This window comes from Ascaphus truei, chromosome 1 (assembly GCF_040206685.1).
Source record: "Ascaphus truei isolate aAscTru1 chromosome 1, aAscTru1.hap1, whole genome shotgun sequence".
NCBI classification, from domain to species: Eukaryota; Metazoa; Chordata; class Amphibia; order Anura; family Ascaphidae; genus Ascaphus; species Ascaphus truei.
Genome location: NC_134483.1, coordinates 408,180,537 through 408,199,098, shown reverse-complemented (window position 1 = coordinate 408,199,098; position 18,562 = coordinate 408,180,537). Strand labels below are relative to the sequence as shown.

Sequence of the window (18,562 nt, the reverse complement as noted above, 5' to 3'; positions counted from 1 at the left end):
TTCCCAGAATCAGCCTGAATGTCGAGTCTTGTTCCGTGTCTGTCTTATCAGCAAGGCATTGTGGGGCAAAGAATCGAGGACCCGGTGGTGGTGAGTGACAGACACTGATTTTCACACAGCCTGCTGTTCCGCCTTTAAAGTTGCGTGGTAGGAAGGGAGAAGAGGTCGAGTCCCGGACAAGTACCAAAATCTGTGGAATGCCACAAATATCCTGTGATCTGTTCTTTGGCCCAAAAATCCCAGTAAAACTGATAACAGCCGTGGAAGAAAAAAAAAGCAGCCCTGCAATAACTCATTACATTGGCCGGAAATAAATAATACATATTTAAAAAAAATAAAATTACACACACACACACACACACACACACACTTTAGAACTTACCTTTTTGCCAGCAAGACGAGCCTTTACACCTGATTTACTGTAAAGGCTCCCAACAGGTTTGGCAGCAGGAAGTGGAGGCGGAAGCTGAAGTTCTTCAGAAGCTGGAACAGAATATGCAATAATATGACCTAGTGAAAAAATTGACCCGCATATCTTTCAAAACAACACTTTTTCTACGTTCACGGAAAGTTAAGCCCATATACATAGCCATAATCTGCAAGAAAAATAAAGTGTAGATTGAGCACGATTAGCATGACAAATCGTAGTCAGATATTGTTTTACATACATTTTCAATACCAACTAATGCTGAGACCTAAATGATACGCGGTGTTTTTCTGTGATATACACAAAACAAAATTTGATTGTCAAAATTCATAGAGTATAGCTTTTGGAAACCAATATGACAAATGAGCAATTCAAATCTAGCTGCCCTATGCCAATCATGTTTTTGAACAACATGACATGGTCATTTTGCCAGTACATATAATGGGGCAGGGTCTCTTCTGTTTGACCCGTCTTGCTATAAAGGCTTGCCATTTAAATAAAATGTGTTTGTTACACCATAGTACACCTTAAAGCAGCAATACTACATTGCCTCCCCTTTTTTTCCTTTTCTGATTTGAATATGTAAAGCATGTGACAATGTATAATTCTACATTCTTACCTAAAGTGGCAATCGTTTGGTGCTCCTGTTATAAATCTGTCAAAAAGTCTGTTATAAATTATTCACAAAGATTGTGTGACTAATATACTGGCTGCTTCAGTCAGTGTAACTCAGCAGCTACAATGTATTCTAAGGCTTTGTCCCCGCTGGCCGCGGTTGCGAGCGAGTACCACACACAAAGTACAGCCCTCTATGGGGCAGGCCCCAGTCGGCGTGTGCATACGCGCACAAAGTGCGATGCGCGACCGCCTTTGCCAAAAGACAAGAACTTTGTCTTTTTCTTGCTGTGGCGGCCGAGCCGTGGCCGTGTCACGTGACAATGGCAAGGGCAAGCCAGCCACGTGACAATGGCCACGCCCTGTCGCACCTCCCCATCGCGAGTGATCGTAAGTCTTTCAGATCGCTTGGATGGAGGGGGACCGTCACATGCATGGCGGGTGCACTGGGGCCATAGACATATTACTAAGGTAACATTATCTATTGTTACAATTTGCAGCTCAACCTGCTGGGAATATTGGCAACAGATTATCACAAACAGGAAAGTGTTGCAAAGATCTTGCTCTGCTTGGGAGGTGGGCTAAAGCCTGCTATAGAAATCAAAGGATGCTTTAAAACTCATATAAATTTGAACTGAATAATAAAAAGAAAAATACAGTAAGTATCTAATACTACAGAACTGATTTATTTCTAAAAAAATAAATAAAATAAACTCGTAAGATTTCACGTTTTATTACTTTAATCATCTTTATTCACCTGTCAAAATTAAGATGAAAGAAGGCAGTATTTATAATCTTAAAACATTTCGGATGGGAGTGTTACAAAATATCACCTCAAAAAGATGTGACTAGTTATTTGCATATGAAAACGCACCTATGAATATGCTGAGAAATCGCTGTACTCTCCAGTCCGATCAGAGTCAAAATCAGAATTGTTAACCATGAATGTGTTGCGTTTTCTTATAGTTTGTGAAAAGTTTACTTCCAATGCAAAATGCCACGTCAAACGCAGCCCTACTAAAACCGATACAGAATAAGTTAGGCTGTGTCCACACTGCGGCTGCACAATCTATTTGAATTTGTCCGGCCACGCTCACGCGGGGCGCTCTCACGAGCGTGCACGTACTCTCACGGGCGCTGGGCGAGACAAATTAAATTGACTTTCAGGCGCGCTGAGGGGCCACATGACCTCCTCAGCCAATCAGCGCCAGTCAGTGTTTTGGCCTTGTAGAGTTGGTGACGTCACCACTCAAGCATGAGCGCAGCCAGCGGCGCGGGGGACGCAGCCTAAGGCTACTTGGGTGTTGCAAATCATTAGTTTGAAACAACCACGATTCTGTTACTCAGCTGCATTACTCATGAACATGACATTAACAATATCAAAATGATGCAGGTCAGCGTTCCAAAGCAAACAATGAGAAAGTTGTGCAATGCTCACATCTCGCTAGTTTGCTGGAGATTCTGATGACCGTGGGCTTTCTCAGTAGAGGAAGGGGAGCTGGCTGCTCCTTGTCATCCTTGGGAAACAGCTGGAAGGGATCTACGAGAGGAAAACATGTCTGGAATCACAATTTTAGCATTCTGTTTACGTTAATTCAAGGACTAAACCCTCGAGTTGCGGAGGGGGCTGCAATGCATTGCAATAGCACTGTGTCGCTGGCCTCTAAGATAAAAAAAGAAACAAAAAAGAGGGGGATGACAATAGAAACCTTCATGCATGGACACATATACACAAAGAGCTTGCAATTCAAAAGAGATACATACACAGGGCTAAAAGGCAACAAAGAACTGTGAGAAATAACCACGAGGGAGAGATGATAATGAAACACAAAAGGTAACAGAGATGTAAGTATGTATTTACATATAGATTTAATTATATAGCGCCATCCAGGCACTACTCTTATAGCACCTTACAGCAGCAACACACATGATATAAAAATATAACAGTGGGAATAAGCACTTCAGATATAAAAAGTTACAATATGAAAAGGAGTCCCTGCCCGAAGAGTATAGCATCACCCAGCGGGGCTACCCATATGCTTCGTTAATGTGGTGCGTTTTAAGATGGGCGTTAGAGCTGGAGAGGGAGGGTGCCAGTCGGATATTGAGGAAAAGGGCATTCCAGAGGTGTGGGGCAGTGAGTGAGAAAGGTTTTAGGCAGGAGAAGGTGTTGGATACAGAAGGGATACACAGAAGACATCGTTGAGGAGAACGCAAGAGTCGGGATGGTGTATAGCGAGAAATTAGGAGTGAGATGTAAGGATGGGAAGAAGAGTGTATAGCCTTAAAAGTGAGGAAGAGAATTTTGTTTGTGGTACAGAGTTTTATAGGAAGCCAAGAGAGGGATTTCAGCAGGAGAGACACAGAGACAGATTTAGGAGAGAGTAAAGTCATTCTAGCAGCGTTTAGGATAGATTGTAGGGAAAACAGGTGAGAGGGTGAAGGCCGGAGACTAGAAGGTTACAGTAGTCGAGAAAGGAAAGAATGAGGGCCTGCATTAGAGTTTTAGGAGTAGAGCGACAGAGGAAAGGGTGTATCTTTGCAATGTTATGGAGGAAAAAACAACAACAGGTTGTAGCTACATTGTGAATTTGAGAGGAGAATGTGAGGGAGGAGTCAAATGTGACCCCCTAGGAAGCTTGCTTGTGATACTGGGTGTATTGCCAACCGTAATATATAAGGGGGCAGTAGGGCCAAACTTGGGAGGAAATATGAGGAGCTCCGTCTTGGACATATTAAAGTTTGAGTTGGCGGAGGGCCATCCAGGATGATCTAGCAGAAAGACATTCAGAGACTGGTTTGTACAGCAGGTGTAAGGTCAGGGGATGAAAGGTAAATGTGTGTGTCATCAGCATGGAGTTGATATTTGAATCCTAGATATGTGATAAGGTCACCTAGAGTGTGCGTAAAGAGAAAACAGAAGAGGTCTCACGACAGAGCACTGGCGTACAACCACAGAGAGATCGACAGAGGAGGAGGATGTGTTAACTAACAAGACACTGAAAGTACGATGGGAGATTCAAGAGAAAATCCAGGATTGCGCTCTATTACCAAGAGTATGGAGAATGAGTATGTGAAGGAGAAGAGGGTGGTCCACAGTATCAAAGGCTGCAGAGAGGCCGAGTAACATGAGCAAAGTGTAATGACCATTGTCTTTTGCAGCACGGAGGTCATTAGTTATTTTGGTGAATATTATTCATCCTGCACTAGCAAAAAGATGTTAAATAGCTAAAATGGAAAAGGGGCATATGTTGGACATAGAAGGGGACATCTGGGGTGAGAAATGGAGGCAAAGGAAGAGAATAGTGAGAGCGTTATATTTCTATCTCTCCCCTTTCCCGGCTCTGTATGTCAGTGTCTGTGTGTGTGTCAGAATGGTGTCTGAGTCATGCAGCGCTGTTTCGCTCCCTCTGCCACCACTTGAGCCTTGCACCTACATGCTCTTAATTCTACTCTTCCTCCTGCACTCTACACTCAGAAGCGCATTGCTGTCTGACCTGTCCTTCACTGCCACGGCCGCTCACAGTGCGCCCAATTCTGTTTTGCTTTCAATGCAGGATTACGCACGCTGCTGCTGCTGGTCACGATGGTGACTGACAGGTCAGTCAGCACTGCACCGGAGTGCAAAATTGTAGGCGTTCAGATGACCAGGATTTTTCCATTCCCGAATTAAATGTATTGAAGACACAAATAAATAAATAAATGTTAGGCTTCGGGCACCCATGTATTTTGTACCCACATTTGACAAATGACACCTGGTATTCTGCCATCTTTTGAATGTTTTTGATAAAGACTAAACATTGCTTGGGGATCAGTGAACACCCAAATGTATTTACCGGTCTTTTGACATACTTTATTTGTGCTGTATTTGAAAAGTCTAAGAGTAAGCATCCGGTGGAGAGTTTGAGAGTGAAAAATATGTGAAGTTTGGCTTTCCAGCATGGCAATTTCAAAAAGCGGCTAGAAAATACTCAGTAGTCCCATTCACATAAGAATATTTAGGAGGATGAATACTTTTTCATTTGTAAATTAAAGCTCAGGATATTATATTAGTGTATTGTAACTGTGCAATATGGGAAATACCTTCTCCCTCTGCTTTATTACTGCAGCTCTCCACTCGACAAAAAAAAAAAAATCAGTGAAGTAAACGGAGCAGTAATTGAAGTATTGTCATAATACTGTACTGACAGAGCCAGAAAAAACTGGAGATGGAGATCCAGATCAGACATTTTCAGGATTCATATCAATCTGTTTCTGATTATTCCTACCAAATGCAGAAAACCTATGTATTATTAACTATATGTAGACTAGATTTTTTGGGGCCCCATTTGAAGCAAAACATAACACCATGCAATACACAATACAGAGACAACTGCACCCATATTGTAATAAGAACAATGAAAAGAAAATAAGTCTTTCTTTCTCTTACCAGCAATTGCTTCAGAGTCATATGTGACTTCCGGACAAGGGAGCACAACAGGAGGTAAAATATCATCATCAAAACTGATCAGGTCAAATTCCCCAGCTGGTTTGCTTTGCACAACAGGTGCGGGACCTCTGACTGCAGGTATTTCTGTTGTGGTGAATGCTTTGGCTTGTATAGCTACTGAAAGTTTTGGAGCAGCAGCAGCCACTGGACGAGGAACTGCTGACAGTGAGGCAGAGTTGTCTGTCTGCAAGAGTTTCTTGGGAAGCAGAGGTCTGGGAGCAGGAACAGGGACTTTCCTATCAGCATCTTTATTGCTGTTTCCAGACACTGAAGCCCTGAGGATAACATCAGGAAAACCATTGCCGCTGCTGCTTTTCACAAGACTAGGCTTTGGTTTCTTTGGCAAGTCAGGCTTGGTTGTACCACCTGTGTCTTGTAGCCTAGGTGGGAGAAGCCCTTCTCTTGGTGTAACCTTTGGCTTGTTGTCTTTTGTTGGGTCCCACTCACCAGATGTTCTGTTGCACAGCGGCTTTGGAGCTGGTGTAGGCTTAACAGTGACAGAGCTTTTAATGTTGAAGGAACGCGGTGCGATTTCTGGTCTTCTGGACTGGTCTGAACTTTCAGCTTGAGACTCAAAGGCTTTAATCCTCGACACAATACTGTTTTGGCTTCTATCATGGCTCATATTGTTTGTTTCAAATAACACAAAATTATCATGAAAACCTAAACACGGCTGAATGAAAGTCAACTCTCCCTTGGTTCTAGAATGGAATATTTCTTCTCTGTTGTCTTGAACGATGCTTGGATTATCGTTTCCTACAGGTTTAATGTTCGCTTTTGTTCTCGGCCTTGGTACTGGGTGTCTAATGACATTTGGATCTTCTTGTCTGACCTCTGTCTCAGTAGTATTGCAGGATGCTACCTGGGGATCGCTATCCTGAGCATCTTTTGTCACAAGAGATGGTAGGTGAGATATTTCAGTTGGTTTTTGCACTATTAATTAAAAAAAACAAGGTTTTTGTGCTTTAATTATTTGTGTAGATTCTATAAATAAAGAAGATTACAAATCACAAGTTTTGAAAGAGCAATTTTTTTGGGTGGGGTGACTAGTGAATGTCTAAATGAAGTACACTTTGGGCTAAGTTATACCCATATACAGTTGTATGAGAGTCATAAAGGGCACTATAATGAATGGCATGGGTGTTCATTCCATAACATACCTTAGATACAAGTCAGAGTTCAGTATACAAGGTTTACAGTAAACTATGCCACAATCATTTATTGCCACCAATTTCTGAGAGAGATTTCAAGTCGTAGTAATAACCTGTGCGTGTGTGTGTGCCAAGCTCTGACTTGTATGTAACCACATTGAATGCACAAAGGGGCCATGCATTGCTTTGATCATCCCTCACTTATAGTGCTGCTTGCCAGTCAACGCAGAGCAACAGATCTTTACCTGAAGCTGGTTCTTGTTCACAGACGACAGGCTGATCAATTACATTACTGCCCGGTACATTGCGATCTTCTTCCTCCTGGAAGTCAGTTTGTGTTGCGCAAGTTGTCGTACGCCTGGGTTCCACATTACCATTTGTTGTGGTAACTTGCACTTGATTGATTTCTTTGATCACCTGCTCATAAGATGGTGGCTGCTGCCCAAAATAAATGTAAAACAAAAAAAACAGTGAAATATGTCAACATCTACATTCATATTAAACCCCCCAAAAACATGCCTTGAAACTCACATCTACACCATGCTCCAACCTGCAAACTGATCAATGATGAATGTTTGAAACAACTGTGACTCCTCTTGTTTTAAGCTCACCACTCACCTTACACACAGAATATCTAAGGACTGGCAAGTTTTTCCATATAAGAATAAAAAAGAGACAAAGCAAGATCAGCTTGTAAGAAATGGTTAAAAAGTAAAGATTGATTAAATACCTATTGTTTGGGGATTACTGTGATGTGGCTTTTTATACTTGTGTCAAAGTATTATCCTGGCAAAACCCTCTTGAACTAAAAATATGAGGGTGATGGTGATATTAAATGATTTATGCAGCTAGCTAAACAACATTTAGAAAGGAGAAATGGTTAGTGACAATTGAAATCCAGGCTCTTATGCAGCATTACACATAAGAAAAGGAGAAGGGGAGCTGAAAGGATTTGCATTGGTATTGTGTTTTCACTTGAAAGGTTTGGCAGCTCACCTCTGGATGAGATTCACTTGGGGTCCACTGTGGGGGTGGAGGGAATCCTAATCCTGCCGAAGGGCCACCATTAAACCAAGATCCAGGACCAATTGGCTCAGCAGCAACAATGGTGATCTCAGGGCGCCTGGGAGAAAAATCAATTAGGGTGTGCCATTTACACTTTGTTTGCATTAGTTATCCGTATATGTTTTGCTATTATTCAAAGCTGTTGCCCTACTCCTTAAATTTCCCTAAATGCTTTATTTTAGTTTTTACAACTGATTTCCACATTTAGGGAATGAAACCGATCAGTGGCTTCCCAACCGATTTGCAGGAATCCCCACCAGTTGTACCAGGTTTAAGGGATAACACATTAGTTTGTAAGCAGAAGTGAATGTGCGTGCCTAGTGTATGAACGAGACCATCAGTTTGGCCGAGGGTCCCTGAGGATAGGTTTTAAAAGCCGGTAAATAAGTTAAACAGGTCACATGGAATTTGGTCTTAAAATATACAAGCCAAACCCCTGTATGTGTTGATATGAGGTATATTCCAGAAGTGGTCGGTCTTAAAGAGCTCACTTCTAACTAGTACCAAACCCTCAGCAACATTACAACAAGGTGCACAACAGCAGATAAAGCCAAGAGGCTATAAAGATTTACAAGCCCCTTTCCTTTGAAACATGGCTGCAAAGGCAGGGGATGGAATGCTTACATAATTGGCAAACATATTTAATTCAGGGAATAATGCCACATTTTACCTGTTCCCATTATTTTGAAATATACGTGTGTTTACTGCCAGTAATGATATAAAAGCAAAGGACAACTTTACTAGTCACAGCCTTAAAAGAGCCAATATTTCAACTACATTGAACTGAAACCTAAAACAATATATATATATATATATATATATATTTGTTCCAAGAAAATCCTGTACTTGTGTGTCTAGAATTATATCTTAAAGGGGATTCAAATTAAAGCCAAGCAATTTTATATCTTGTTCACCAAATAAAAGGTGTTTTTTTGTTTGTTTTAAGAATGATATATACTGTACAGTACCTTCTTTCTCTCTGCTGCTCGACCTGAGTAGTACTCCTTGAAGCTGAAATGTTAAAAAGACATTGGTAAAAAAGTATTTCCTTTTACATGCACACTGTACTGTTCCCAACATGACGTACACCGGAGAAAAAAATATTTAAATGCAAAGAAGATTATTTCAATGCATTGTGCAACACTGTAATACTGCCTAACTACTATAAATGGAAGTCAAGGCTCAATACATAATAGCACTATGCTCCAGTTGTCTACAGTGCCCACATTTGTGTAGGTTGCAAACTCTTCCAGTGCCAAAGAGCCTCCAACATACTGGTCTTCAATAACGTAAATAAACGTTAAACATTTTCCATAAACCAGCATGAAACAGGTCATGAATCATTTTATGGTGTAATCTAGTCAGGAAAAGCATATCAATAAAACAAACTACTAATGGCCATTAAGCACAGGCTCCACCAGGATCTTTACTGTAACAGGAAAAGCCACGTTTATGCCTTCACTCATTATAAAAACTACAATACTGTTAGACGCCTCGTCAGATAAGGTTAGTGATGAAACGTTCATCATAAACTCCAGCTACGCTAGTTTATCTGTGTGCATGGAGATAAAACTAGAAAGTGACGTTGTCCTTTTTACAAAGTATATTATTCAAATAACCAAAATGACTTACTTCTCTTAATGACTGCTCTTATGGAGGACAAAGGTCCTTGCCTGAAAAATACACGAGAATACAAAATGATGTATTACGGAGGCACACAGATCTCATGCAAACATCTTTGAAAAGCCATCTTCCACACTACAATATAAGCCAAGTCTGTACTTGCATGTCTTCCATCATGAAAAAGGAAGGGCAGTTCCAATATATAATGCCAAATTATTTTGTTTTTGCATCGCTAGCGCTGTAAAATCATCTCATGAATCCACCCTTTCCAGCCCTTCATATAATAAAAACCAGAGCCTCGACTGAAGGCTGCTCCTTTTCTCCATATGAAATGATCGTTCAAACGCAACCCTGAACATCTTGCATTGCTGGTGTTTCACACATACTTGACGATAGCAGCCAATACATGCATCGCACACAGATCTGTACGTACTAGCACACACATAGACCATGAACACTGAAAGCACTTCAGTTCTTCCAAGTCTGTTTTGCTTGAGTGCGAAGTTGATGGTTAGTGCAATAACCCAGAGAAGCTGAGAGGCTGATTTATCTGTTTATCTGCGACTGAACCAACTCTTCAGTTCAAGTCTCCAGATGACTTTTCCCAGGAGAGCTATAGGAGATGAGCAACACATTCGGTATTGTATAATTGTAATAAAAAGGCAGACCGCAATGCATTTAAAAAATAAAATGATTTCTAGCAGAGATAAACATTTAGACTTCTCAAACTGAACATTTCCATAAAGAAATCTTTCCTTTCGCAAAGTAAATCAACAATAACTCCCCACGGTTATAGCCATTGGGGATTGATAATCATACTGTACATGTTTACCAAGGACAAGTAATATCTCTCCCTCTCTTTATAGAAGATGCATTCACTTAAACGCACTATGAAAAAAATACATTTTCAAATAACTACACTACACTATTGTTGCTCAATTGCTGCACTAGCAAGTAACACATTATCTTTCTCTATTTTTTATCCTTTATATCTCAAATTCCCATGTTTTAGCATCTTTGGTCCAGCTGGGTTTTTGCATAAAGCCTATGAATTGCTAGAGCAGAATATAAAGAAAGTAGATTCCATTGGAAGGAACCACAGACCTCACTGATACTTAACATTGAGCAGCACATGGGTGAGTTCTGATGAGGTCAGAGGTTATTCCTTACTCCTGTTACCAAGTCAATGAGCCTTCAAAGTGACGTAGGCATAGTATGACAATAAGGTGAGCTGTCCAACAACAATAAGGGTCATAAACCACATCCCAAAAATGATCATTGGAGAGCCCTTATGGTTACACCAGGGGTGCTCAACTCCAGTCCTCAAGTGCCCCCCAGCAGGTCAGGTTTTCAGGATATCCCTGCTTCAGCACAGGTGGCTCAATCAGAGGCTTAGTTGAAGACTGAGCCCCTGATTGAGCCACCTGTGCTGAAGCAGGGACTGATTGAGCCACTGAAGCACGGATATCCTTAAAACCTGAGCTATTTTGAGGCTTGGAGTTGAGCACCCCTGGGTCACACCATGCTTAAGGCTTTTGGGTGTTCTTCCCTAACATATTAAATATTAGAAGTTCATGACTGCAAAACTTCCTCCCACTTAGAAGTGAGACGTGTAACCATGAATGGAGTATACAGGGTGTATACAGTATAGCGGTTGTGTAGAACATTATTGATCTAATAGCAAACTTCTATAGTTATATTTTCATAAACGGGAAAGTTGTGATACCTCATTTTAAAAAGTCCTAGATTGTGAGGAAAAAGGGCAAAGCTTTCTGTGCCTTATTTTCAAAATATTTTTGGGGTAGAAAGAAATAGATATACCAACATATTTAGTTATTTTTTATTAGCGTGGAGTGGAAATGTTTTTAGTGGCCAAGTTCTGCAGTTGTAATCTATTGCTATAATTTAAAACATTTCCCCACCGTTGGAATTTAAATGGTCTAAAAAATAGGTAAATGTCAGCAAAAATGAACAACAATAAAAACAGAAAACTGAACACAGCAAACCGTAAACCCATTACTACTTCAAATTCAGTTATGGGAAAATTGTGGCTTTAAACAAAATCCATTCCCCACTGAAACAAAAACCCTGTGGTTGTGTCATACTTTGATCACAGGGTATTTTGCATTAACCATGACAAGTCAGAAATAGAACTTTGCATTCTCCACCCGTTAACAATTAGAGTTCGTTTCAACAATTGTAAGCATGTGTTATTCGGTCTTGGAAAAAGTAAAAGTAAGCCCTCCTCTCTAGGCCCACAGAAGAACACTAAAGCATAGATCGATGGGTACGGCCGGCAAAAAATCAATATGTATGCACACACATTATATATATATATATATATATATATATATATATATATATATATATATATACAGTGTTCGACAAACCTATACATTTGCTCGCCCCGGGCGAGTGGATTTAACCCCCAGGCGAGTAAATATTGGCCCAAGCAGCACACGTTTGGTACTAGGTGGCGAGTAGATTTTTTTGTGTGGCGAGTAGATTTTTTGGTGATTTGTCAACCACTGTATATATATATATATATATACACACACACACAAACACACGCCAAGGTATTCATCCCTTCAGGAGACAGAATGACATGACATCAGAGCCTGCGATGTTGCTCCCCCAACATCCCAAAAATAAAATCCCACACCCAAAGGTCTTGATGTACAATGGCTGCATCTTTTATTTATATACATGTAGCCATGGCTGGGTGTGGCTACAATTCTGCCCTAACCCGACATATCAGTCCTGGTAATAATAGGCAGTGTTGGGATCAATCATGGGTTTTCCCCATCCAAGGCAAGTACCCTTGAGTGACAGGGGAGGAGGTGGGATTAGGTCTGAGGTTGCCCAATCCTGGGTTCAGACCTGGTACCCTCCCCCTACTGTACTCAAGGGGGTGCATCTCCAAATTGTTAGTTGGTCTCTAAAATTGAGAGAGACAAGGTATCACACCCAGGCTGCTGTGCACTTGCAGGCCCAGGTTAACTTCCCTTCGGCCAAGGGCACCCGCAGCAGTACCAGCTCTTCTCTGCTCATCTAGCAGGTACAGAGGTATGGTACACACTCATTCTCCCCCGAGGGGAAGAGGACAAGAGAAGGCCCAATAGTCAGGCTCTTGGCTGTGTGACCTGCCCCTCTCAAGTAGGTAGAAGCACTACTAAATTTAGGGTGGTCAAGAAAAGAAGCACAGGAGCACACCAAGGTAAGGATAAATGTATAATGTATTAAACAACAAAGCAATAAAATAACTTACATGTAGGTAAGGATAAGTACGTGTCCAAGTCAACGAAATGTTCATCAGATCGGCACCATAATGAGTCAAACAGGGGGGCAGTTACAATTCCGCTCATGTGGTTGTCCCGCGCGCTTGGGCTCACTTTGTAGCACTTGCTGCAAATTTTGCCTCCGTGTGTATGCGGATAGTGGCGTTGTATGCAGAGCGTGTGCGCATGTGTGGGAAAAAGGCCCCCGGTAGACGTCTGTATATGCCGGTTGGGATGAAGGGTCGCGACAGGAATAGATACACTACAGTGTAGGCTAGCCCCCAAGGGATGGAATAGGGAAGCTAGTTACACAGTTCGCTCGAGACGCGTTTCGTATAGTAAATATACTTCATCAGGCGTTATCAAGGGCACCCGTGAGGGGTCTTTTTATGTCTCACCAACTGTTATCATTGGCTGTTCGTTCTTAAACCACAGACCAATCCTAGGGCTGAAAGAAATAATTATTCAAATCCACAACACACAGGCAGTTCAATAATTAAGATCGCTGCAGTGATGGGATAATGAACCTATTGGTAAGCAATATCACTGTCATTTTCAAAAAAGGGGGTGACTTTGTCAAAGTGGCAAGATAATTTATGCTCTAATAGTTGGATTTGGGTACATAAAGTCGCACCCACAGGTGTCCAAGATAAATAAGTGTACAATAAAAAATAATAAAAACATTGATAAAAACATGATCATATATAATAATATACACATGAATGCAATATAAATAACATAACAAATTACATAAACACATAAGGAAAAAAGGGAAGATAGGGGAAAAGTTAAAGAAACAATGTCGCTGAAAGGGGAAAGGAAGGAAAGTAAAAGAAAAAGTTTTGGTAATATTACCAAAGGGTTAAACAGGTAAATGAAATGACCCAGAAATAATAAATAATAAGACCTAACCAGAGAGGGTCTATAAACATAATAAATAATATGTAAATGACAGATTTTCACAATAGGTATATTAGATATTCCCCTCCTCTGGATGTTATCAATAAATGCAAAATTTGTTCCAAAATGTTGACGCAGAATCATTTTAAATCACATGTGACAGATTACCAATATGAGATTAATACTTATATTGATTGTCTAACAACTTATGTAATTTATATATTACAATGTGGATGCGGTCTACAGTATGTAGGCCGCACCAAGCGACATTTAAAAATACGCATTATGGAACACTTTAGAAATATTGTTAATATCCCCAAAATGTTAACCTCAGCTAAACCCCTTACACATCTTTTAACACATGTGAGAGATGTTCACCAGTGTAGCACTGTAGGAGTTAGATATATGGGTATTGCGCACATAGTGACCAATATTAGAGCTGGGGATAGAGATCTTCAAATCGCAAAAAGAGAACAGTTCTGGATATTCACCCTCCAAACTAAACATCCAGGGGGGTTAAATGACTATGTAGAACTGACTCCGTTTTTGAGATAAATAGTGGGAGAAATAAGATAACATCCAGAGGAGGGGAATATCTAATATACCTATTGGTAAAATCTCTCATTTACATATTATTTATTATGTTTATAGACCCTCTCTGGTTAGGTCTTATTATTTACTATTTCTGTCTCATTTCATTTACCTGTTTAACCCTTTGGTAATATTACCAAAACTTTTTCTTTTACTTTCCTTCCTTTCCCCTTTCAGCGACATTGTTTCTTTAACTTTTCCCCTATCTTTGTTCCCTTTTTTCCTTATGTGTTTATGTAATTTGTTATGTTATTTATATTGCATTCATGTGCATATTATTATAGATGATCATGTTTTTATCAATGTTTTTATTATTTTTTATTGTACACTTATTTATTTTAGACACCTGTGGGTGCGACTTTATGTACCCAAATCCAACTATTAGAGCATAAATTATCTTGCCACTTTGACAAAGTCACCCCCTTTTTTGAAAATGACAGTGATATTGCTTACCAATAGGTTCATTATCCCATCACTGCAGCGATCTTAATTATTGAACTGCCTGTGTGTTGTGGATTTGAATAATTATTTCTTTCAGCCCTATGATTGGTCTGCGGTTTAAGAACGAACAGCCAATGATAACAGTTGGTGAGACATAAAAAGACCCCTCACGGGTGCCCTTGATATCGCCTGATGAAGTATATTTACTATACGAAACGCGTCTCGAGCGAACTGTGTAACTAGCTTCCCTATTCCATCCCTTGGGGGCTAGCCTACACTGTAGTGTATCTATTCCTGTCACGACCCTTCATCCCAACCGGCATCCACAGACGTCTACCGGGGGCCTTTTTCCCACACATGCGCAACAGCTCTGTATACAACGCCACTATCCGCATACACGCGGAGCCAAAATTTGCAGCAAGTGCTACGGAGTGAGCACCAGCGCGCGGGACCACCACCTGTTTGACTCATTATGGTGCCGATCTGATGAACATTTTGTTGACTTGGACACGTACTTATCCTTACCTACATGTAAGTTATTTTATTGCTTTGTTGTTTAATACATTATACAATCATCCTTACCTTTGTGCGCTCCTGTGCTTCTTTTCTTGGTCGTCTGGTTCGCCGGCGGGGTTTTCCACTGGAGTCCGTTTTTTGGAGTGAGGGGAGACACTTCAAATCATAGGAGCAGCAAGAGGAGGGAGAAGAATGAATTTCAGCAACATTAGGAAGCAAGAGCGCGGACTGAACCTTCTCTGACTGGTAAATTTAGGGTGGCACTACCCTTACGTACAGCTAGGAGGACGGCACCAGGTCTGTTCCAGGATTGGACATGCTCAGGCCGGATGTCACCGCCTCCCACTGTCACTCAAGTGCAGCTCCAGTGAGTGGGGAAAACCCATATTGACTACTGGCAGCCTGATTCTAGCAGGGCTTGCTGCCAGGAGTAGGGCAGGTTAGTAGCCAAATGTGGCATGGCTACATACACACACACTCACTTTTTTTTCAGGACTTTAATTCTTTAATTTGTTAATGGAAAGTAAAGCTTTACTATCTCCTTATTACTACCCTCAGGAATGCACACACACAAAAATGTTCTAATACTGTAAAAAAATAACGTGTAAACTAAAAGCTATGTTGCTGCCACAAAACAGTGTCACTTCCTGTTATGTTATGATATGGATATAGTAACAAACTATTTAGTACTCTTAACACAGTCCAAACACAGCAAGCAAGAACCAGCTGGATATAAGATTTCTTTCGTTCCTTTGTTTTAATATTTCCATTACTAATCAAAACATTGAGACCCTGAAATGATGATCTCATTAAACTGCTGTAACACACACATTCCCAGCACACTGAAACCCAAACACCCACCACATAAATATATATATAATGTCAAAAGGAGTGCTACTGAGCGTGGCAATGTATACAAACAAAAGACAGGGGAGCCCAATGCTACATCCAATTGACAAAACATATATGGTAATAAGTTAAATACTTCAATACTAATATTTGCTTGGTTATTTAGTTAAACCCTTTGGCCAAAGCGTCATACGCCTGCATACCAACGTCAAGGTAGAACCAAATTTGCAGGTCCTAACACTAAACTGTGAACCCTTCCTTTACCTCTGTATGAGGGGAAACAACCATAGTAGGTAACTAAATAACCAAGAAAATATTAGTATTGAAGTATTTAACTTTATACTTCTTACCATATATGTTTTGCCAATTGGATGTAGCATTGGGCACCCCTGTCTTTTGTTGTATACATTAAACGGCTTTACAAAGAAAACAGGAATGCTATTCCTAAATAAATCCTGCCTAATACAGCTTCCTACACACTGCTTTGTGAAGTCACTGTTAACACATGACAGTCCTTTTTCTCCTTCCACCTTCAGGAGAAAGCAGACACCCAATGCTCTGCCTTTTTGTGATTCAACAACTATGTTTATGCTTTCTACAGTGATTTATATGCTTCATCATATTGCAGACCTTCGATTTATGCTTTTATTTCTATTTGTTCTTGCCACTAAAAAGTCCTCAATTTTCTTTTCATAGAAGTGATTGAAGGCGGTTATTATTAAACGCTTACTTTCGGACACGCAGAGAGAACTAAAAAGGAAAACAAAATATTGAACAATATTTCCTCAGAAAAATATTGGTTTGGGTGGATTGCGGTTTCAAGGTACTGGTCTTTGAAATGGTAAACATTTGGGACAGACTCTCTCCTCAGTGGAACACTAGACTAGTCTCTTTATAATCTCTGTTAAAAAAATACTTTAAGAGTCTTCCCTGTTGGTGAGAAGAGGTCTGCAACATTGAAATGAATGGGATTAAAGCTTTCTCCAGCACTGAGTAACAGGTCACACGTCACAGCACACTGTTGGGGCCTACAACATGTTCAGTGACTCAGTCACTAGAAACAGGTAGCTCAGGGAGTAATTGTGCAGTTCTGTTCTAATAAGCAGAGTGATTAGTACACTGAAAGGAACACACAACAATGCAATTAGTATGGATTACTGCGTTTTCACATGCTGTGTAACACCCGGTTTCCTTTTGAGCTGTACTTGTAATATATACACACCCAAAAGCAGCATGAAGCAGTCAAACTTGCTTGCATGAGACAGACAGAGAACCCTCTCTCTAACAAGCACAATAGAAAACTTGTGTGCAACTGCAGCACATGTAGGAAAATTGTGAGAGCCATTAAAATAAGTGTGGCTTTTTATAACCTCCCTTTTTTTGGCAATACGGTACAACAATATTATATATGACTTGTATTTATATGGTAATTTCATTTACAAATCACTGTGCATTTAGACTTCAGGGTGACATGTCCCTGGAGTGGGACATTTCCGGCCCATTCCTGAAACTTTAGTCTGCATGACAGCCTCCAAGAGAGAAAGGGAAAGGGACAATAGGATTAAAAAGACTTGCCCACTGTTACAGATGTGGCCAGATATAATGTCGAGTATTCCGCCTGGAAACCGCAGATGACAGCTGTCTGACAACTGCCTGCTCACGGAATCTCCGCGGCCAGACTAATGTCCAATCAGGATTAGCACGGCGTGGGTCCCTGCGTCTGAATGGGACTCCCGCTGTGCTAATCCTACCGGGCCGCACCAGTCTGGGAGAGCTGCGCAGTGAGAGCAGACATAATCAGTCCCTCTCTCTGTGCATCTCTAACAGGCGAGCGCACTGCTTTTATTATTTTTTTAATGACATAGTATTGAAGCAGGGGGTCTCCAGAGCGGAACAACATTAATTTCAGCCCGGGGACCCCCTGCTTCCCGTGTAAAAGACCCCGGTATGGGGTGCCGCTATCTTCTGCACCTTTAATTCTCCTGTGTCACGTGACCAGAACATTTACACGTGCAGGAGATACCGGCACCCCATACCGAGGCCTGTAACTCAGGAAGCAGCGGGTCCCCGGGGCTGGAATTAAAGCGGCTCAGCTCCGGAGACCCCCTGCTTCAATACTATGTCATTAAAATAATAAAAGCAGCGCAATCGCCTGTTAAAGATGTGCAGAGCAAGGGACTGCTTATATGTGTTCTCACTGGTGCAACCCAGTAGGATTAACACAGCAGGACTCCCATTCAGAAGCAGGGACCCCCGCTGTGTTAATCCTGATGGACAATTCCCCCCTGCTCTGCACCTTGCTATGATCACTCCACGTTTGGTCCGTGGTTCTCCAGCACATGTTGCGGGGCTGGGTGGAGGTGAAGCTGGCTGCATCTATACATAGATACTGAGGCTAAAATCTTCATTGCAGTCTTAGCCTCTATATAAAACAGTGGGCAAGTGTCTTTTGTGCATTCAGATTGCAATCCTCACACTCTTGCTACCCATTCGCAGTTCTCTGTATGTTTTTTTCACACATTTCTGTCAGGCATTAGGCCTGGGACATAGTAAGCGCTTAGGTGCTGCTGCTCGCTCTCGCTTGCTGCCGCTCGCTGTACAAGGAGCTTTTTGCTGT

The 18,562-nt window shown here is 41.1% G+C and overlaps 1 protein-coding gene across 4 annotated transcripts in view; it reads right to left on the bottom strand.

Annotated features, from left to right (window-relative positions):
- The window catches only part of SH3D19 (SH3 domain containing 19), a 128,821-nt gene that overhangs the window by 26,766 nt on the left and 83,493 nt on the right, over window positions 1–18,562 (bottom strand). For 2 of the 4 annotated variants that reach the window (XR_012803781.1, XM_075613593.1), the window contains exons 3-9: window positions 9,380–9,420; window positions 8,716–8,758; window positions 7,679–7,805; window positions 6,928–7,120; window positions 5,472–6,464; window positions 2,481–2,582; window positions 383–483 (exon numbers count right to left, since the gene is read on the bottom strand). Coding sequence is in view for 3 of the 4 variants with exons in the window: in XM_075613593.1 (XP_075469708.1) it covers window positions 383–483; window positions 2,481–2,582; window positions 5,472–6,464; window positions 6,928–7,120; window positions 7,679–7,805; window positions 8,716–8,758; window positions 9,380–9,420 (1,600 nt within the window). In the remaining variant the exon portion in view is untranslated. Of the gene's footprint in view, window positions 1–382; window positions 484–2,480; window positions 2,583–5,471; window positions 6,465–6,927; window positions 7,121–7,678; window positions 7,806–8,715; window positions 8,759–9,379; window positions 9,421–12,638; window positions 12,659–18,562 lie in introns of those variants that run through there. The other 2 variants (XM_075613609.1, XM_075613601.1) reach the window with 2 other exon arrangements.